Source organism: Staurois parvus, unplaced genomic scaffold (assembly GCF_062004578.1).
Source record: "Staurois parvus isolate SC_StPar_1 unplaced genomic scaffold, SC_StPar_1.0 ptg000646l, whole genome shotgun sequence".
In the NCBI taxonomy this organism is placed as follows: Eukaryota; Metazoa; Chordata; class Amphibia; order Anura; family Ranidae; genus Staurois; species Staurois parvus.
In genome coordinates, this window is record NW_028318442.1 from 176,143 (window position 1) to 198,798 (window position 22,656).

Genomic DNA, 22,656 nt, shown 5'->3' on the forward strand with positions numbered 1-22,656 from the left:
AATGGGGTTACAAACAGGAATAAAAACATTACAGATATTGTAACTCTTCCCCATTATAGGGAGATTCAGGAGACATAAGGTGCCCACATAATGAAATGTTTCTATCTGGAGCTGTAGGAAGATAAAGAATCTCCTTAATGGCTGCCAAGGAGGTCTCACTGCAAAACCATTACAGATATTAATTCACTTTATTTTACAGGTTCTCTTCTTCATTTTCATCTATGAACGATTTGTTGAAGACAAAATTAGACAGTTTGCCGACCTCTGTTCTCTCAGCAATGTGAGTGTTTATATGTCCAATCACAGCAAAACCATATCCTATATAAGGATATATATTGTATCTTCTACGTGGAGAGCAGTGATGTCACTCCTGTATAATATATCTTACAGTATATCTGGAGGGCGGTGATGTCACTCCTGTATAATATATCTTACAGTATATCTGGAGGGCGGTGATGTCACTCCTGTATAATATATCTTACAGTATATCTGGAGGGCGGTGATGTCACTCCTGTATAATATATCTTACAGTATATCTGGAGGGCGGTGATGTCACTCCTGTATAATATATCTTACAGTATATCTGGAGAGCGGTGATGTCACTCCTGTATAATATATCTTATATCTGGAGGGCGGTGATGTCACTCCTGTATAATATATCTTATATCTGGAGGGCGGTGATGTCACTCCTGTATAATATATCTTACAGTATATCTGGAGAGCGGTGATGTCACTCCTGTATAATATATCTTACAGTATATCTGGAGAGCAGTGATATCACTCCTGTATAATATATCTTATATCTGGAGAGCGGTGATGTCACTTCTGTATAATATATCTTACATATGTCGAGCTGTGACGTTACTCCTATATAATATTTATTCTATGTGGAGAGTGGTGATGTCACTCCTGTATAATATAACTTATATCTGGAGAGCGGTGATGTCACTTCTGTATAATATATCTTATATCTGGAGAGTGGTGATGTCACTTCTGTATAATATATCTTAAATCTGGAGAGCAGTGATGTCACTCCTGTATAATATATCTTATATCTGGAGAGCGGTGATGTCACTTGTGAATACTATATCTTATATCTGGAGAGCGGTGATGTCACTTCTGTATAATATATCTTATATCTGGAGGGCGGTGATATCACTCCTGTATAATATATCTTATATCTGGAGAGCGGTGATGTCACTTCTGTATAATATATCTTACATATGTCGAGCTGTGACGTTACTCCTATATAATATTTATTCTATGTGGAGAGTGGTGATGTCACTCCTGTATAATATAACTTATATCTGGAGAGCGGTGATGTCACTCCTGTATAATATATCTTATATCTGGAGAGCGGTGATGTCACTCCTGTATAATATATCTTATATCTGGAGAGCGGTGATGTCACTCCTGTATAATATATCTTATATCTGGAGAGTGGTGATGTCACTCCTGTATAATATATCTTATATCTGGAGAGTGGTGATGTCACTCCTGTATAATATATCTTATATCTGGAGAGCGGTGATGTCACTCCTGTATAATATATCTTATATCTGGAGAGCGGTGATGTCACTCCTGTATAATATATCTTATATCTGGAGAGTGGTGATGTCACTCCTGAATAATATATCTTATATTTGGAGAGCGGTGAGCAAAAGTAAAAACCTGACAAAAATTGTAGATCTTCTCCACTCCATTCAAAACTGCTAAAAATATAATTGTCCAAAGTTGGGCTTTAATATGAAGTTATTCAATTATTTTGCCCACTGTGGGAGTTCAGATTTTTGTGTTATGAAGACAAATGTTGTTGCAGGTCTCGGTTCTGGTTCTGACCCACAAGTGTTATGGATATTACATACATGGCCGATCAGTACATGGACAAGCAGATGTCAGCATGGAGATGATGATGGACAATCTGAGGAAGGAGGAAGTGAGTAGCGCTAAGTGGCAGATAGACATGTGCAAACAGTTTCGTTATGAACCGAAATTCAGACAAAATTTTCATTATTCCGAGATTCAGATGTATTCGAATGTCTGAATCGCAATAGTAACAAATTTCTACGAATCTGAAACAAATTATAATGACTTGAAATAACATAGCAAAATAACAAATTACCTAAATTAGAATTTGAAAATTAATTTGAATTCGAAATGGAAACATATTGCAATAAATGCAGTAAGGTATAAAAGTGAAATAAGATGATGATTCTCACTTGGGCCGCTGAATAGAATAGAATAGGATGAAACAGAACAGAATAGGAAAACTATAAAATAATAAAACAACAGAATAGAAAAGAATAGAATAGAAAAAAAAGGACAGAATAAATTAGAACAAATATAGCTGTCTTCCAAAATTCTAATCAATTTGAATAGAATAGAAAAGACCAGAATATAATAAAATAGAATGAATATAGCGGTCTTCTGAAATTTGAATCGATTTTAATAACATAGAAAAAGAAATAAAAGAATAGAATAGAAAAAATTGAATAAAAAATACAAATATAGCCATCTTCTAAAATTCAAATAGATTAGAAAATAAGGCATATACAAACTGAATCCGAATATACAAAGCAAATTCCGAAAACAAATCATTCTAACATAACATAACAAATATTATGAAAAAAATTATTAACTTAATGAACAAATCCGAAACAAAGGGAATTTTTCCGTTGTGCACATCTTTAGTGGCAGATAAATCCCCAAAAATGCAGTCCTTTTTAGATATTTTTGTTTTATTGATATGAAAGGACAAAAAAAAGGAAATATAAATGCTTTTTATGCAGAAAAACTTGTGTCCACTGAGGGGCCTGGAGCCGGGGTCAGACATGCAGACCTTCGAGGTGGTGCTGAGCGATCGTGTGCGGGAACAATATGACAAGATCATGCAGCCGCTGAAGGAGGTATGGCTTCGTCTTCCTCTCCCACAATGTTTGAATGTTGAATTTAGCAGGTTAAGGACTGATCACTGGGCAGCACTAAGCAAAAATGACCGTTTGGTTTGTAGAAAAGAAAATTTCGTAATTCCAGAATATATTTTATCTATCAATTTAGGAGTTTTCTGGAATGAATGTAACACCTAAAGCTCTGGTCCTGGGGAAGACATTCCCCTGTGCACCACTGACTTCCTAACTGGCAATCCCATCAAAGGCTCATTCATGCCAAAACCATTAAGATGCGCTGATCTGCAGAGACCAGCCTAGGCAAGAGCGCAGTGAAAACCAGTGTTTGCATTTTTATACAGCAAAACGCAATACTGCATGTCACTGCAGAACATCGCAACATCATAGAGCTGAATGAAGTGTCATTTTGCAACACTACAATAAAGTTAAAAACGTAAACAGTATGATATGTTATTACAGTGCATCACACCATCCCTACAGAACGCACATATTCAAGTGGTGTGATTGAACCCACAATAACCCTATAGTGACCTCCCAAATGAGCCTCCAAAAGGGTGGCTGGAGAACAATAAATAGATCATTAATGTAAAGAAAACATCTACAGTATTAGGAGTACTGGTCCTCTCACTGGTATGGAGGTTGTTTTATACCATATTAGATCTGTTCAGACATTCCTTTTACTTTTATATGTGACTGTCAAAACAACAACTCGCCTCTTCCCTCCTCCCTCCCTTTCCTTCTGTCTCCTCGCTCTCCTATACTTCTCCTTTCCTCTCCCTCCTCCTTCCTCTACTCACCATCCTGCACTTTCATATTTTACCATTTACTCTGGAGGTTCACGAGGTGCCTTTTTGTGCCAGCAGCTACCCTATCTACATCCACATACTGCGCTCGATTTTATATATATTTTTTATATATAAGTTTATTTTATCCTCCCTTTTCTACTTTCCCTCCTCTACTCATCCTCTTCCCTCCTCTGTTCATCCTTCTCCGTCCTCTACTCTCCCTTCTCTACTTAGCCTCTACCCTCCTCTATTCATCCTCCTCCGTCCTCTACTCATCCTTCTCCCTCCTCTACTCTTCCTCCTCCGTCCTCTACTCATCCTTCTCCCTCCTCTATTCATCCTCCTCCCTCCTCTACTCACCCTCTTCCCTCCTCTACTCTCCCTCCTCCGTCCGCTACTCTCCCTCCTCTACTCATTCTCCTCCCTCCTCTACTCATCCTCCTCCCTCCTCTACTCACCCTCCTCTACTCTGCCTCTCCCTCCTCTACTCATCTTCCTCCCTCCTCTACTCTTCCTCCTCTGCTCACCCTCCTCCCTCCTCTACTCTCCCTCCTCCCTCCTCTACTCTCCCTCCTCCCTCCTCTACTCTCCCTCCTCCGTCCTCTACTCTCTCCCCTCCGTCCTCTACTCTCCCTCCTCCCTCCTCTACTCTTCCTTCTCCCTCCTCTACTCATCCTGCTCCCTCCTCTACTCATACTCCTCCCTTCTCTACTCATACTCCTCCATTCTCTACTCATACTCCTCCCTTCTCTACTCATACTCCTCCCTTCTCTACTCATACTCCTCCCTTCTCTACTCTGCCTCTCCCTCCTCTACTTACCCTCCTCTCTCCTCTACTCACCCTACTCTTCATCTTCTGCTCAGTCCTCCTCTCTAAATTTCCCACTCTCTACTAACTCTTCTCTCCCGCTCTTACTCTCCTCTCCTCCTCTCCTATCCCACTCTTCTTGCTTTCTATTCTCCTCTGCCTCCTCTTATTCTTATCTCCCTCTTTTATACTCTTCTCCTTCTCATATTATCCCTCTCTCCTCCTGTTCTCTTTTTTTCTTTTACTCACCTCTTGCTCTTACTTTCCTTTCCTTTCTTCCTCCTCTCTTACTTTTTCTTACTCTACATTCCCACTCCTCTCTTCCTCTCCTACTTTCTATCAAACCCTATTCTCCCTCTCTTATTCTCCTCCTCCTCTCTTACTCTTCTTTCCTCCCACTCTCCTCTCTCTTACTTATTCCCTTCCCACTCTCCTTTTACTCTCTTACGTTCTTCTGCCTCCTACACTCTTCTCTCTCTCTTACTCTCCTCTGTTCTCTCTCACTCTACTCTCCCACTTTTATTCTCCTCTCCCTCTCTTATTTGTATCTCCCTTTCTTGCTCTCCTCTCTTTGCCCTCATCTTTTCTAGCTAACTATACTCTTCCTCTCTTACTCTCCTCTCCATCTCCTATTATCCTACCCCTTTCTTACAGTCCTCCCTGTCTTATTTTTCTTTCCACTTGCTCTCCTCTCATTCTCCTTTCCTCTTCTCTTTTCCTCCTCTCCTCTCCCTCTCATTTTCCTCTCCTCTCATTCTCCTTTCCTCTCCTGTCATTCTCCTCTCCCTCTTCTCTCCTTCTCCCTCTCCTCTCTTCTCTTTCTCCCTCTGCTCTCCTCTCATTCTCCTCTCCCTCTTCTCTCCTCTCATTCTCCTCTCCCTCTTCTCTCCTCTCCTCTCATTCTCCTCTCCCTCTCCTTCTCCTTCTCCTCTCCTCCTCTCTCTCTCCTCTCCACCCATTCTCCTCTCCCTCTCCTTCAATTCTCCTCTCCCGCTCCTCTCATTCTCCTCTCCCTCTCCTTCTCCTCTCTCTCTCCTCTCCTCCCATTCTCCTCTCCCTCTTCTTTCCTTCCATTCTCCTCTCCCTCTCCTCCCATTCTCCTCTCTCTCTCCTCTCCTCCCATTCTCCTCTCCCTCTTCTTTCCTTCCATTCTCCTCTCCCTCTCCTCCCATTCTCCTCTCCCTCTCCTCTCCTCTCCGGCTTATACTCCTCTCCCTCTTATACTACTCTTTCTTCTATTACACTTCTCTCTTCTCTCTCTCAAGGCTCCCAGAGGCCAGAAAGCCGGGAATGAGAAGAACCCAATGTTACAGCAACGGATCAGAACCTACTACACCGTTAACCGTTTCCTTTCTGCCTTCTTGGACCACGTATGTTCTACCACACAATGCTAACCACACACATTACAACCTGAGTTGTACGATTAAAAATGTGCTCATCCACCTAAAGGGAGTCATTCTGCCACAGTCTCACAAGTACAATGGGGAAAGGAGGTGCCCTCTGTGTAGATAGTAATATGGCAACATAGTGGCTTAATTTTAATGCTGCAGACTAAAAAAAGAGATCTGCATGGAGTTTGTATGTTCTCCCTGTGTTTGCATAGGTGTAGTTTTGTCTTATCCAAATCCTTCCTCATACTGGGTCCTTTTTTAGACTGATGTTTATAGAGCTCAATAGCTCAAGGTTTAATTTGAACACATAAGTGAGTCAGGGCTGTGATGTCTCTCCCTCTCTACCTGTCTGACTGTGCAGATGGCGCTGCAGAGAGTTTCATTTAGACAGAGGAACCCTGAAAGCCAGCCATTTCTTTGTGAATATTTTGGTCCTGTATTGAGTTTACCTGAAGACAATTTATTGTTATTGCTCTCTGTGTCTCGATTTGGGTGATTCTCATTCTCTGATTTTCTTGGGGACCCACAATTTTGAGTTTCCAACGGAACGGGTGATATCTTTCAACAAGAAAACCTTTTGTGGTGACAATTATCTGTAATTGTTTCTTATTTGTCTACAGTGAAGGAAGTGAAGGGAAATCTCTCCAATAGGACACAGATGACAACAAAAAAAAAGTTCTTACCCCATCCAAAAAAAAAAAGTTTTTATTTAGATTTACCTTAAAGTGGAAGCAAAATTAGTTTTTAAAAAAATTCCTGACATGCAGGACCATATTGGTCTATTCTGCCATAAATGCATCCTCCTGCCTGTCAGCTGTCATGTACACTAAGCCGCGCATGCGCATCTCATGCACGGCCCCAAACCATGCTGCGCCGTGCGCGAGAGAGTGATGTCCGGTCTATCGAAAGGCCCGAAGGCACAGGACAAGGAAGGAAGACCGGGTGAAGATGGAAGAACCGGGGGCCCACTGGATTGATCCCAACACAGCGCTGGAGGGCACTAATATTCCATGCATAGTAGCTCATTATTATTATAATTATACAGGATTTATATATTATTATTATTATACAGGATTTATATATTATTATTATTATACAGGATTTATATATTATTATTATACAGGATTTATATATTATTATTATACAGGATTTATATGGCGCCAACAGTTTGCTCAGCACTTTACAATATAACGGGAGACAATACAGCAACAATACAGTTCAATACAAGAGGGATTTGAGGGCCCTGATCCTCGGAGCTTACAATCTAGGAGGGAGGGGCTAGTGGTACAAAAGGTAGTAACTGTGGGAGATGGACTGGTAGGAGGAGCAGAAGATTCCATTATTAGCTGAGGGCAGGATAGGCTTCCCTGAAGAGAGAGGTTTTCAGAGATCGCCTAAAAGTGAGCAGAGTAGGCGATAGTCTGATAAATTGGGGTAGAGAGTTCCAGAGGATGGGGGAAGCTCTGGAGAAGTCCTGGAGACAAGCATGGGAGGAGGAGACAAGGGAGCTAGAGAGCAGGAGGTCATGCGAGGAGCGGAGAGTACGGTTTGGGTGATATTTACAGACAAGATCAGTGATGTTATTTGGGGAGGAGTTATACAGTTGTGACCAAAATTATTCAACCCCCAATGCTGTAAAGGGGTTTAGGGACTATAGTGTACATTTGGAATTGTATTCAGAATCAAATCCTACAAGGACGTTGTAACTACCCAAATGCAACTAAAATGACATCAATTGTTTATGTAATACAGTAGTAAATGGTTCTTATGTGGTTTCTTCATTGCCACAATTATTCAACCCCTTAAAGACTACCACTCTGAAGAACAGAGGTTCATACAGGTGCTTTCCATCAGGTATTGAAAACACCTGTGGATGTCACCGAGCAGCAATCAAGCATAATAAGCACCAATTAGGCAGCTTTAAAATGACTGTGATACTCAGCTCCTTCTAGACATTTACTGGTGTGGTTACAAACATGGTGAAGGCAAGAGAATGGTCCAGGAAGACAAGAGAAGAGGTGATTTCTCTTCACAGGAAGGGCAATGGCTATAAGAAGATTGCAAAGATGTTAAACATACCAAGAGACACCTTAGGAAGCATCATTCGCAAATTCAAGGCAAAGGGCACTGTTGAAACGCTACCTGGTCGTGGCAGAAAGAAGATGCTGACTTCGACTGCTGTGCGCTACCTGAAGCGTAGAGTGGAGAGAAGTCCCCGTGTGACTGCTGAGGAACTGAGAAAAGATTTGTCAGATGTGGGTACAGAAGTTTCAGCCCAGACAATAAGACGCACACTGCGTAATGAAGGCCTCCGTGCCAGAACTCCCAGGCGTACCCCCTTGCTGTCTCCAAAGAATAAGAAGAGTCGACTGCAGTATGCCAAAAGCCATGTGGACAAACCACAAAAGTTGTGGGATAGTGTTCTGTGGACTGATGAAACAAAATTAGAACTGTTTGGGCCCATGGATCAACGCTATGTTTGGAGGAGGAAGAACAAGGCCTATGATGAAAAGAACACCTTGCCTACTGTGAAGCATGGTGGAGGGTCAATCATGCTTTGGGGCTGTTTTGCTTCTGCAGGTACAGGGAAGCTTCAGCGTGTGCAAGGTACCATGAATTCTCTTCAGTACCAGGAGATATTGGATGGAAACGTGATGCAGTCCGTCACACACCTGAGGCTTGGGAGACGTTGGACCTTTCAACAGGACAATGATCCCAAGCATACCTCCAAGTCCACTAGAGCATGGTTGCAGAGGAAAGGCTGGAACATTTTGGAGTGGCCATCGCAGTCACCAGACTTAAATCCGATTGAGAACCTCTGGTGGGACTTAAAGAAAGCAGTTGCAGTGCGCAAGCCTAAGAATGTGACTGAACTGGAGGCCTTTGCCCATGAAGAATGGGCGAAGATACCCGTAGATCGCTGCAAGACACTTGTGTCAAGCTATGCTTCACGTTTAAAAGCTGTTATAACTGTAAAAGGATGCTGTACTAAGTACTAAGATTGAATGTCACTTGGGGGTTGAATAAAACTGATAATGCTGTGAGCACAGAAAAGACATTTGTGGTTATTTCATTATAACTGTTATGTTATATTTGTCTGACCTACAAGTGCCTCTTTAATGTAAATGTAAGCAAGATGACTGAATGATCAAAAGCAATGTCAAACTGGCCAAAACACTCAATTTCAGTGGGGGTTGAATAATTTTGGTCACAACTGTAAATGGCTTTATACCTTATTGTTAATGTTTTGCATTTTATCCGTTGGGCAATGGGAAGCCAGTGGAGGGATTGGCGGAGAGGGGTGAAGGCCAGTGGAGGGATTGGCAGAGAGAGATGGAGGCCAGTGGAGGGATTGGCAGAGAGGGATGGAGGCCAGTGGAGGGATTGGCAGAGAGGGATGGAGGCCAGTGGAGGGATTGGCAGAGAGGGATGGAGGCCAGTGGAGGGATTGGCAGAGAGGGGTGGAGGCCAATGGAGGGATTGGCAGAGAGGGGTGGAGGCCAGTGGAGGGATTGGCAGAGAGGGGTGGAGGCCAGTGGAGGGATTGGCAGAGAGGGGTGGAGGCCAGTGGAGGGATTGGCAGAGAGGGGTGGAGGCCAGTGGAGGGATTGGCAGAGAGGGATGGAGGCCAGTGGAGGGATTGGCAGAGAGGGATGGAGACCAGTGGAGGGATTGTAGGGCCCTAAAAAGAAAAACTGTACAGCAGAATTTCCTAACATTTTAAGACTTTTAAGGTATTTCAGAAACAAAATACTGCATTTTAGCCACTAGATGGAGCTGGTGATCATAGGAAATTATGAAATCACTGTTTTAATTAAAATAGGATCAGAATTTGTCAACGCTGAGCAAATTTTTGTCACATTTGTCCAACAATTTTTAAAATAAATAGCTCCTAAATGTTTATTTGTATAGAAAAATGTATATAAATAGTTATTAACTTATAAATGTAAACAAGACAATTGACCCCAAACCTGCAATGGCTTCTTTTCTTCTTTTAAGTTCACTCTGGGTGCAGTCATGCTGATGAATTATGTAGGGTGTGGGGGACGCAGAGTGACCCCAGATGTCCAGGTATGTTCAGTGGTTGTCACTCCTCTGATTGATCTCCTTCTCTGGCAGGTCTATAAGGATCTGGATTATGTGGTGAAGAACAAGCTTCTCCTGGAGAACATCCTTGACCTGGAGTTCCAACAACCCATCGACAAGTCAATATTTTATAATGGTGAGCATCCCCATACAGTGTATCAGGCCATGTTCTGTGTGTCTGCACCTAGTGGGGCTGCCATGACACCCCAGACAAATTAAATGAATTAGGGGGACACGAATGCTATCCAGCAGAAGATGCTAAACTTAGAAATCCACCCACTTTTCATTTTCTCTGATGTGAGCTCTACAGTTGACATTTAATCTGCTTCTGATTTGCCTTCCCTGGTTCATCCCTCCACCCTCATTAGCATGCTAATTAAATATTAAACAAATCCTTTCTGTTTTCATTGCATACCCAATTTTAAATCTAGTGATGCCAACACTGGGCCTCTGTGATTCTCTGTGTGATGCAAGCAGATCATGGCTGGTGGGAAGGGCTGGCAGGGTGCTGTACATGGCTCCCTGAAAATATCACAGCACCGTACCTCAGTACTCCTCTCAAGAGCCCTCAGTTCTGATGGAAGCAGTGGCCTGGCTCTTGGAGGAGTTATGGGAATATCAAAAGGCCTTGATGAGCGGGTGTCAGTTGGGAGGAGTGGGCGTTGCTAGGCATGCTACATTTGCACAGTAACACCCACATGTGATGCTGAGCCTCCATGATTGAAAGAACTGAAATCCAATCAATGAAAAGGGTGGGCTAGGGACAGTCAAGCTGGAGAGGAAAGAGCTAGATGATGCTGGATGTCTTCCAGCCAGGACATGAGGCGGGCTCTATCCTGCTTGTTGTAGCAGATTTAACGGCTTCCCTCCCAGCCTACAGTACTATGATGGCCGGGAGGGACCGCTGTTGTTCTGGGAGGATGTCATATGATGTCCTCCCATTCTTGTCGCACATGCGCGTCCGCAGGGGCGTGGCAGCGATCAGTGGTGCGCTGTGTCCCTTGGACACAGTGGATCTCCGATCACAGTAAAGAGCCAATGATGTAGGCTCTTTACTATGTGATCAGCTGTGTCCAATCACAGCCGATCACATGTCAGTCATCAGCAGTTCTCTTCTCACGTTGACAATGCGCAAGGAGAGGAGAGCTGATAAGTGGCAATCCTCAGAGAGGACATCTACACTGATAATCAGTGCCCTGACTATCAGTGCAGCCCCATCAGTGATGCTTCTCAGTGTCCATCAATGCTGCCTATCAATGCCCATCAGTGTTGCCTATCAGTGCTGCCATTCAGTGCTCATCACTGATGCCATCAGTGCTGCCTATCAGTGCCTTCTCATCAGTGCTGTCTATCAGTACCTATCAGTGCCACCTATCAGTGGCCATCAGTGCTGCCTACCAGTGGCAATCGTTGCCACCTATCAGTGATGCCTATTAATGCTGCCTTTCAGTGCCCATCAGTGATGCCTGTCAGTGCCATCTATCAGTACCGCCGGTCAGTGCCCATCAGTGAAGGAGAAAAATGACTTATTTACAAAATTTCATAACAGACACTAAAACACTTTTTTTTCAACATTTTCAGTCTTTTTTTTGTTTGTTTAATAAAAAATAAAAACCAGTGCAGATTAAATACCACCAAAAGAAAGCTCTATCTGTCTTAAAAAAAATGATAAAAACTTTGTTTGGGTACAGTGTTGCATGACCGCGCAATTGTCATTCAAAGTGTGACAGCACTGAAAGCTAAAAATGGCCTGGGTAGGAAGGGAGTGACAGTGCCCGGTAGGGGAGGGGGTGACAGTGCCCGATAGGGGAGGTGGTGACAGTGCACGGTAGGGGAGGGGGTGACAGTGCCCGGTAGGGGAGGGGGTGACAGTGCCCGGTAGAGAAGGGGGTGACAGTGCCCGGTAGGGGAGAGGGTGACAGTGCCCGGTAGGGGAGGGGGTGACAGTGCCCGGTAGGGGAGAGGGTGACAGTGCCTGGTAGGGGAGAGGGTGACAGTGCCCGGTAGGGGAGGGGGTGACAGTGCCCAGTAGGGGAGGGGGTGACAGTGCCCGGTAGGGGAGGGGGTGACAGTGCCCGGTAGGGGAGGGGGTGACAGTGCCCGGTAGGGGAGGGGTTAAGAACCGCAATAAGTGAAATTCGGAGTATCCACTTCTCTTATTGTGCAGTAAATGTAATTTTCTCCATTCTCTCCCCTCATTACTGGTTAATATCAGAGATGAAATGTATAAACTGTCTCCTTGTATACAATAATGAAATGTGTTTTTATTGATCCATCTCCGCCTCCATTTTAGATGAACGTCATCACTTTAGCCGCGCCCTCTTCTATGGCAACGAGCTGGTGCTGCTTCTTTTCGATACTCTCCTGTTCTGCATCATTGACCTGGGGACACAGAACTTTATCCTGGCAACAATCCTAACCTTCGTCATTCAGATGGTGAGAAAAACTAGTTATTTCAATGTCTACTAAGTCCTCCGGCGAAATACTGTATCAATGCTAGATGTTCCCACATCTGTGAAGAATCTAAGGGTCAGTCCACCCACAACTGATATTGCAGGGTTTGGTGGAGGCAGAAGAGTTGAACCCCCTTTCAGTTTCTTCTGTTTTTGGGGACTCCATTTGTGAGATCTCTGCACTGATTTCCAGTGTCTGTACACCTACTGTGCTCATTATGAGGGGTTCCCACCATCCCTGTGCTGAGTTCCCAGGTCTGTACACCCTCTGTGCCTATTATGACGGGTTCCCACCATCCCTGTGCTGAGTTCCCAGGTCTGTACACCCTCTGTGCCTATTATGATGGGTTCCCACCATCCCTGTGCTGAGTTCCCAGGTCTGTACACCCTCTGTGCCTATTATGACGGGTTCCCACCATCCCTGTGCTGAGTTCCCAGGTCTGTACACCCTCTGTGCCTATTATGATGGGTTCCCACCATCTCTGTGCTGAGTTCCCAGCTCTGCACACCTGCCAGCATTGCATAGAAAATCACAAAGACCCAGTGATGATATCACTGGGTCTAAAACAAAGTATGTAATCAAAATGGAAAGGTTTTATTTAAAAAAAAGTACTTAGCATGTTGAGGAGGGGGGAACCAGGGAAGATCAAATTTAAGATTAACCTTCAGCTTTAGATCCTGATGAAGGACCTCGGAACCCACAAAACGTGTCGGCTTTATAACAAACCTTACCACAAATCAATCTCACATTTATCTGCTGTCTGATACTGTCTGATGCTCTCTTTTCTACGGCCTTTGGAAATAAGGATTTGTCAGTAGGGTTCTGATCAGTGGAGATTTGGGGTTTTGTTATTGAACTCAATGACACAGTTTGTGTTTTTGTTATTTGTTCTCACACTGTATACTGGATTATGTATTTGTTTTTGCAGTTTGTGCAGATCCTTCGCTCCCTGATTGGAAAGAAAAATCTGTCGTCTCAGACTCTGGTAGAAGAAAGCTTTCTCATATGAGGACAATATTCCCATAATAGTTCAGCAACCTTTAAAGTATAAATCCCCCCCCCCCTTCCCAGACACATGCAAGGCCTGAGCATCCGTCGCTGGGTACAAGTAATTCAAGAGCCTGCACAGATCCAAAAGATCAGGCCGAATAATAAACTGTAGTTGCACGCTCATGGCCTAAAAAATGTATTGTATCTATGTATTTAAATCTTGTAAATACTGAATGTACACATTTCTTTTTGCATATTTGTAATTTTGTACGTTTATATTTTTGTACGTAATCTAAATAAACAAAACAGAAATCTGTAAATTTCACCAAAATGTTGATCAATAATGACTTTAGTAATTGCAGTATATTTATTTGATTTAACATCACAATTGTTGTGATAAGCAACTTAGAGGTGTTTTTTTTTTATATAAAAAAGGTACAGCAAATCTGTGCCAACTGGGCTAAAAATATTTCTTTAGGGTACTTTCTCTTCTAAGGAAATGTTCTATTATAAAATACTGCATTATGGCCAACCGATGGAGCTGGGAAGCATAGGAATTCAATTCTGCTTTTGGCCACTAGATGGAGATGAGGAGCATAGGAATAAAATACCCCATTATGGCCACTAGATGGAGATGAGGAGCAAAGAAATAAAATACCCCATTATGGCCACTAGATGGAGATGAGGAGCATACTAATAATATACCCCATTATGGCCACTAGATGGAGATGAGGAGCATAGGAATAAAATATCCCATTATGGCCACTAGATGGAGATGAGGAGCATACTAATAATATACCCCATTATGGCCACTAGATGGAGATGAGGATAATACGAATAATATACCCCATTATGGCCACTAGATGGAGATGAGACACATAATAAATATAGAACTGTGTAATGAGATACATGTGGCAAGTATGGAGAATGCTAGAGGGAATTAACAAATAAAAGGAACCTATGGTGAACAAATTACTGTGATCCAAAACACATGGACCTGAAAGATTCACCTACAGTGAGTGTTTGGTTAATGTCATATTTATTGCCTTATACATATGCTCCCAAGTAGTGAAAAAACAAATGTTAATTGGACATTTCCTGTATTAGTCGAACGTTTTTTGACTTTAAAATGAGAAATATTGTAAATGGCCACTAGATGTCACTAAGTATCACAAGAAAATCCTATGATAATTACCGCCATCTGGTGGCCACATGTGGTATTTACCGTTTTTAAACAATAAAAGGCATCTTTCCAGCTCAGGAAATAGTCTAATACAGTGGTGGGCAACCTTTTTTTTCAACTGAGCCAAATCTCGCCAAAACCACGATTGAAATTTATTTTGAGAGCCACATTTTTAAAACTGAAAATACATAGGATGGTACACTGTTTTTAGTTTCAATAAATTTTTATAGTAATTAATCCCCCATAGTAATTCATCCCCCATATAGTAATTCATCCCCCATATAGTAATTCATCCCCCATAGTAATTCATCCCCCATATAGTAATTCATCCCCCATATAGTAATTCATCCCCCCTATAGTAATTCATCCCCCCTATAGTAATTCATCCCCCATATAGTAATTCATCCCCCCTATAGTAATTCATCCCCCATATAGTAATTCATCCCCCCTATAGTAATTCATCCCCCCTATAGTAATTCATCCCCCCTATAGTAATTCATCCCCCATATTAATTCATCCCTCATATAGTAGTAGTAAGTAAGTAGCAAGTAGTAAGCCAAGTCCCCCCTGTGTCAATTCACTTACCTTTGCTCCGCGCGTTCCTCTCGCCGTGCTCCCGCGCCGTTCCGGTCTTCAGGGCGGACTGTGAGAGGAGCCTAGCTCCTCTCACGTTCGTCACGCTGCCCCGCCTACACACATCCTGACAGCCAATCATTGGCTATCAGGATGTGAGTGGCAGCGAGACTGGCCAATCATTGCATTTGAGCGTGCTGCCCTGGCTGTTTTTTTTTTTTGGATCACGCTGCAGAGTCCCTGCCGCCCGAGAGGAGGGAGGGGAGCGGGCGCCCGGCACACAAGAGCCGCATTAAAGCGTGTAAAGAGCCGCATGTGGCTCGCGAGCCGCGGCTTGCCGACCACTGGTCTAATACATTGTTTTTACCCCATTCACACACCAGGACTGTACGTACACTTTCACTAGGTGAATTGTTTTGCAATTTTTAAATAAATACACCCCTATGTGGTTACTAAAGAAAAAAAAGAGTATTTAATGACTTAGTCACTATGGCACATGATGCTTATCACTTTTCATCCAAACGGTCTGCCTGTATGATGGATGACAAAGACAAGTCAGATACGATAAACAGACTACTGCAACAAACTACTCAGAAGTTTCCTTTTAAAAATACTTTTATTTACATACAGAACAGGCACACAGAGTCCAAAATATATAACAGTGCTATTACAGTACACCGAAAAATGTGTGATTGTTGCATCATTACACAGAATCTGCATCTTAAGGGTCCAACTAAAATAAATATTTATTTAGAAGTAATTGGCTAAATCACCTGAAGTCTTATTAGTTTTTTCACTACCATCAAGTACTCAGTACCAGCATTTTCCTGCAGTAGTTTGTCTCTGCCCCTCCCACAATGGCGAGATTTCCCTACAGCAGTTTGTGTCTGCCCCTCCCACAATAGGGAGATTTCCCCTTAGTTTGTGTCACTACCCCTCCCACAATGGGGAGATTTCCCTGCAGTAGTTTGTGTCTCTGCCCCTCCCACAATGGGGAGATTTCCCTGCAGTAGTTTGTGTCTCTGCCCCTCCCACGATGGGGAGATTTCCCTGCAGTAGTTTGTGTCTCTGCCCCTCCCACGATGATGAGATTCCTCCCCCCCAGTACTGTGTCTCTGCCCCTCCCACATTGATTAGATTCCCCCCCCCCAGTACTTTTTGTCTCTGCCCCTCCCACAATGATGAGATTCCCTGCAGTAGTTTGTGTCTCTGCCCCTCCCACATTGTGGGGAATTCCCTGCAGTAGTTTGTGTCTCTGCCCCTCCCACATTGGGGGGATTTCCCTGCAGTAGTTTGTGTCTCTGCCCCTCCCACATTGGGGGGATTTCCCTGCAGTAGTTTGTTTCTCTGCCCCTCCCACATTGGGGGGATTTCCCTGCAGTAGTTTGTGTCTCTGCCCCTCCCACAATGATGAGATTCCCTGCAGTAGTTTGTGTCTCTGCCCCTCCCAGATTGGGGGGATTTCCCTGCAGTAGTTTGTGTCTCTGCCCCTCCCACAATGGGGGGATCTCCCTGCAGTAGTTTGTGTCTCTGCCCCTCCCACATTGGGGGTATTTCCTGCAGTAGTTTGTGTCTCTGCCCCTCCCATATTGGGGGGATTTCCCTGCAGTAGTTTGTATCTCTGCCCCTTTTTCCCTGCAGTAGTTTGTATCTTTGCCCCTCCCATATTGGGGGGATCTCCCTGCAGTAGTTTGTGTCTCTGCCCCTCCCACATTGGGGGTATTTCCTGCAGTAGTTTGTGTCTCTGCCCCTCCCATATTGGGGGGATTTCCCTGCAGTAGTTTGTATCTTTGCCCCTCCCATATTGGAGGGATTTCCCTGCAGTAGTTTGTGTCTCTGCCCCTCCCACATGGAGGGGATTTCCTGCAGTAGTTTGTGTCTCTGCCCCTCCCACATTGGGGGGATTTCCTGCAGTAGTTTGTGTCTCTGCCCCTCCCAAAAGGCCGTAATGAAGGTGTCAGTGTCTCCCAGGTGGCTTTGTAATGGTCATAGCATTGGGGGCAGAGCTAAGAAGTCTAATGGAACTCTATCACCGGCATTGAATTAAAGTTTTCAGCAGCCACAGACAGCCAAACTTTTGGGGGGAGTTGTGCCTTAATAACTGAGAAAATATACTCATCTTCCTTGGTATGCGTAATATATACTATAATAAATGACGCGGTAATCTATACCCTGTACAACGCACCTCTCCGTCATAGCGCAGGTCACAGTTATGTAAACGCTGTGCACGGCTCTAATTCCTAACCTCTGAAGACGTCTCGGCTGGAAAAATACACAAATTCACTTTCCTGTTTAACTTTTACACAAACCACTTAAAACAAACACTTCTTTCCGCTGCGCTCCCTTCAAAGCCGCTCGCCTCTTGGCAGGAGTTCAGAGAAGTGAGAATACCGCCAATAAATCCCCATCCAAACATGGGGCCGCCACCAGGGAGGACCGGCGGCAGAGCCGGTAATTTTTTTTATTCACCGGGGTGAGGGGACAGATTAGCAGGTCAGAGCGCCAGCTGGAGAGTGAAAATTTCGGGAGGATATTGAAGGATGCAGAGATTGTTTTCTGCGAATGGTTCACCGAAAACAGATTTCTCTGACCTGTGTTTAAACAATGATAGCAGCGCACGGTGACGGTCCTGGTGAGGTCTCGCTGCATCAAATCATGTTTTCCAAAAACATGGTTTACAAAATGTCATGTTTTCAGAATACAAATATATATTTGTTAAAATAACATTTAAAACTGAACTCTGGACACAAAAAATATATATAAATATACACCTCGATAGCTACAAAGGCTATAAATCTGCTTTGTGTGCCAAATACCTTTACAAACTCAGATGTTACCTTGTAAATGTAGCAGTGACATCATCACTGTGCTTTACATAGCCTGTGCAGAGAGCAGAACTGTGGGAGGGGCCCAGGAGCCCCCTCCCACTACATGCTCCCTACAGAAAACTACAGGAGGGGGCGGAGACAAGACCAGTCACCCTGCACAAGGAGAGAGAGCAGCAGTGGAGGTCTTTGTAACAGGAAGTCTCACACTGGATCACTGCACAGAAAAAATACACAAAGCACAGTGAGATCCATAATTCAAGAAGAACAGACATGTTGAATGCATTAAGACAATATTTGCTTCTCTCGGTGTTCGCCTTTAAAGAGTATGTAACGCCAAAGCATTTTTCTTTAGTATGGGTAGTTTTGTTTTTTTTACTGCTGTCGTGTCCCCACCAGAGAGATTCACCCTGTATCAATCCCGACATAGAAAGCCATCGGAAATCTAGCATTTTACAGTTGTCACCATATTAGGATTAGAGGGGAAATCTTCCAATGGGAACACCCGTTCCTGTGACAACTAAGAGGGAATAGCTCCTCACTTAGGAGAGGTTTCCTCTCACGTCTTCTTGTGTCCATGGGACAGGAAATACGTTTTCAGAGGGTTTTAACCCTCCCCTACCCATCCTAAACTCCAAGAAAATGTTTTGGTTTTATTCACTATGTAGAAAATTTACAAATATCTGTGGGCTGTAAATGCTGATCTCTGTCTGAAAGCGCTTGCTGCCTGGCTGCCTCTGAGTCCCCGGCTTGGGAACAAACATCCAGCATGAGAAGCCAGATCTAGTTATCTACATGCTTCATCTGGTTCAGTTAATCTGAAAGTACTGAATCCAGAGAGCTCACATGATAGCCAGGCTAATGGCATTTTTCAGAAGGAGAAAGCAGTAACAGCAGGCTACATGATTCATTGGCACAGGTTTCTGCCACTTTCTGACAAATTCTACCAATGAATAGGCTAAATTCAAAGGCTGTTGTTTTTGGTATGCTGCTTGTAGTATCAGGACCAGGATCACTGTGGTCAGGTATGGTATTGGGGACAGGAGGATCAGGACTAGGATCACTGTGGTCAGGTAAGGTGCAAGGTACAGGAGGTTCAGGACCAGGATCACTATGGTCAGGTATGCTGCAAGGAACAGCAGGATCAAGACAAGGATCACTGAGCTCAGGTACGGTATTAGGGACATGAGGATCAGGACCAGGATCACTGTGGTCTGGTATGATACTAAGGACAGGAGGATCAGGACCAGGATCACTGTGGTCTGGTATGGTGTTTGGGACCCGAAGATCAGGACCAGGATCACTGTGGTCTAGTATGGTGCTAGGGACAGGAGGATCAGGATTGGGATCACTGTGCTCAGGTAAGGTGCAAGGGACAGGAGGATCAGGACCAGGATCACTATGGTCAGGTATGCTGCAAGGAACAGGAGGATCAAGACAAGGATCACTGAGCTCAGGTACGGTATTAGGGACAGAAGGATCAGAACCAGGATCACTGTGGTCAGGTATGATGATAGTGACAGGAGGATCAGAATCACTGTGGTCAGATATGGTGATAAGGACTGGAGGATCAGGACCAGGATCACTTGGATCTGGTATGATGTTGGGAACAGAAGGCTCACGACCCAGATCACTGTGGTCCGGTATGGTGTTGAGGACAGGAGGATCAGGACCAGGATTATTATTATCAGGTATGGTGTTGTGGACAGGAGGATCAGGACCAGGATCACTGTGGTCATGTATGGTGCTGAAGATGGAAGAATCAGGATCGGGATCACTATGGACATGGGGGTTACAGTCCTCAAATTTGATTTATTTCCTCACTCTTGAATAATGTGATCTTATGGGTTCCTCGTCCTCTTCATCCTCTGTTTCATCATCACTATCCTCTTCTTCTACATGTGTCTGTCTCTGCAGGGTGCTGGGAAGGCTCTGCAAAGAAAAACAACCCCAGACTGTACTGAAGGTTAAAAGCACCAGCAATGCATTCTGATATACTGTTAGGAGTGTTCCCAGCTCCACCCCACTTCCCATTGTGATTGGATGTACTGGAAATGGGGAAAATGCAGATTCTGTATCCCACAGTTTCTCAGTTCTAGGGCTGTTATACCAAAGGATTTGTATTTCTGTCCATCCAGTCCTGGGATCCACACAGCACTGTCCTGTCTGGCAGGGCAGGGAACCTGATTTTTCTCTTCTGCAGTCAAGTAACACTTGCAGGTCTTGCTCTCTCCTCCTACTAGCATGCTCCTTGCACTGCATCACGATGATTGGTTCCTTGTCCTGCTTCTACCTCTACCTGCCTGAGCTCTGCTGTACATGGACAGCAAGAGGCTGATACCAGGATAGATTCAGGGACTTACACTGTTTGTAATACAATATATTATGTATTTATGAATACAGTGTTGCATTCTTATGTATTAATTTCTTTCTGCCTGAAGTTCAGGTATATCAGAGAAGAAAATAATAGTCATATAAAACTTATGTAAATCAAAATAATAGTAGCAATTAAATATTTGGAGGATGTTTAACTGCTACAATGTTTCTCTCCCTCCTCCAGATGTTTAATTGCTACTATTATTTTGGTTTAAATATGTTTTATATGACTTTTATTTTATTCACTGATATGTTTTTGGAAAATTATATTTTTTCTTTGATATACTGTGCATGGATGTATTGCTGTGATCTCAGAAGATGAACATTGGTTGCATATGTAAAGGCACATATCCTGAGGACAGGGAGCGTGCCAATCCGTTACGCCAATCTGGAGCTACATACATGTGCCAACTAAACACAATTATACAAGGCAGCCATGATCTGTGGTTTTTATGATGTTTTTAATTACATGACAAAAGATTTTGGAGATTATTTATTGATATATCAGTGTATGTTCTCTTTGTGGCACATTTAAAGTCCCTCGTTGACTTCCTCCTCCATTGGACATGGGATGGGAGGAAGGATATTGTAGATATTACAGGAAGGTTTACTTGATGAACTTTTAACCATTCCTCACTTCATAACAAAAAAAAGGAGTTCTGCTTTACTGTTACTGACAGCAAATTGGACATAAGGAGTGGACATGCCATAGAGATATGTAGAATAAAAGTCTGGATGAGCCTGTGAGACATTAGCCTACAGAGAAAGATAGCATTAAGAGTGCCAATGAGTTTTGGGGGTCTGAATGCTCCCCCCATTATTGAGATTGGATTTAGCAGCAAAAACTGGTCGGGATCCATTTTGGATACTGTATCACTTCATAGAAATTTAGTTTGCTGATTGTGATATTTGAGTCTATACAAGAATGTGAACAACATCCAAGCCTTGATGAATGTGGGGTGCAGGGGCACTGCCCGAGGGCCCGGGGTCAGTAGGGGGCCCCATGAGATGCCCCTGGTACCTTTTTCATAAACTTTTTTGAGTTTGGGCAAGGACACAGGGGCCCCATGATCCCCTATTGCCCTGGGGCCCCATGAGTTGTCAGTCCGCCCCTGGTGGGGTGTTCAGACCTCCAAAACGCATTGCCTGTTGCTTAAATTATTAGATCCCTGGTGGCCAATCTGCAGCTCATTGATACTTTTTGTGCAGCCCTCGGGCTCCTGCACCCATGAATCTGTACTTCCTTTTGTCCTGTTATGGCAGTGATCTAAAGCAGCCTCATGTCATAGGTCTCCAGTCTGATCATCTCCTGAAGCATGTCCCCAGTCTCCAACAATTCCTATAGCGACCCCAGTTTCTGCCAGTCTCCTGCAACATGTCTATAGTCTGAGTATCTCTAGTATCCTGTCTGCAGTCTCTGACCATCTCCTGTAGTATGTCCGCAGTCTCTGACCATCTCCTGCAGTATGTCCGCAGTCTCTGACCTTCTCCTGCAGTATGTCCGCAGTCTCTGACCTTCTCCTGCAGTATGTCTGCAGTCTCTGACCATCTCCTGTAGTATGTCCGCAGTCTCTGACCTTCTCCTGCAGTATGTCTGCAGTCTCTGACCATCTCCTGTAGTATGTCCGCAGTCTCTGACCATCTCCTGCAGTATGTCCGCAGTCTCTGACCTTCTCCTGCAGTATGTCCGCAGTCTCTGACCTTCTCCTGCAGTATGTCTGCAGTCTCTGACCATCTCCTGTAGTATGTCCGCAGTCTCTGACCTTTTCCTGCAGTATGTCCGCAGTCTCTGACCGTCTCCTGTAGTATGTCTGCAATCTCTGACCTTCTCCTGCAGTTAGTCCGCAGTCTCTGACCAGCTCCAGTACTAAGTCCGCAGTCTCTTACCATCTACTGTACTATACCTGCAGTCTCTGACCTTCTCCTGTAGTATGTCCAGTCTCTGACCTTCTCATGTAGTATGTCCAGTCTCTGACCTTCTCCTGTTGTATGTCCAGTCTCTGACCATCTCCTGTAGTATGTCTGCAGTCTCTGACCATCTCCTGTAGTATGTCCAGTCTCTGACCATCTCCTGTAGTATGTCTGCAGTCTCTGACCATCTCCTGTAGTATGTCTGCAGTCTCTGACCATCTCCTGTAGTATGTCTGCACTCTCTGACCATCTCCTGTAGTATGTCTGTAGTCTCTGACCATCTCCTGTAGTATGTCTGCAGTCTCTGACCATCTCCTGTAGTATATATGCAGTCTCTGACCTTCTCCTGTAGTATGTCCAGTCTCTGA

The 22,656-nt window shown here is 44.0% G+C and overlaps 2 protein-coding genes across 2 annotated transcripts in view; one reads left to right on the forward strand and one right to left on the reverse strand.

Moving 5' to 3' along the window:
- Nucleotides 1-13,751, forward strand: part of LOC149448979 (meckelin-like) — a 55,147-nt gene extending 41,396 nt beyond the window's left edge. The window contains exons 22-28 of the mRNA XM_089693984.1: nt 200-280; nt 1,820-1,936; nt 2,790-2,906; nt 5,765-5,869; nt 10,010-10,112; nt 12,270-12,412; nt 13,359-13,751. Of these exons, the coding sequence (XP_089550110.1) occupies nt 200-280; nt 1,820-1,936; nt 2,790-2,906; nt 5,765-5,869; nt 10,010-10,112; nt 12,270-12,412; nt 13,359-13,439 (747 nt within the window). The 3' untranslated portion in view covers nt 13,440-13,751. The remainder of the gene's footprint in view (nt 1-199; nt 281-1,819; nt 1,937-2,789; nt 2,907-5,764; nt 5,870-10,009; nt 10,113-12,269; nt 12,413-13,358) is intronic.
- A 6,050-nt stretch (nt 13,752-19,801) lies between these two features.
- Nucleotides 19,802-22,656, reverse strand: part of CIBAR2 (CBY1 interacting BAR domain containing 2) — a 47,274-nt gene continuing 44,419 nt past the window's right edge. The window contains exon 10 of the mRNA XM_089693985.1: nt 19,802-19,933. Within this exon, the coding sequence (XP_089550111.1) occupies nt 19,814-19,933 (120 nt within the window). The 3' untranslated portion in view covers nt 19,802-19,813. The remainder of the gene's footprint in view (nt 19,934-22,656) is intronic.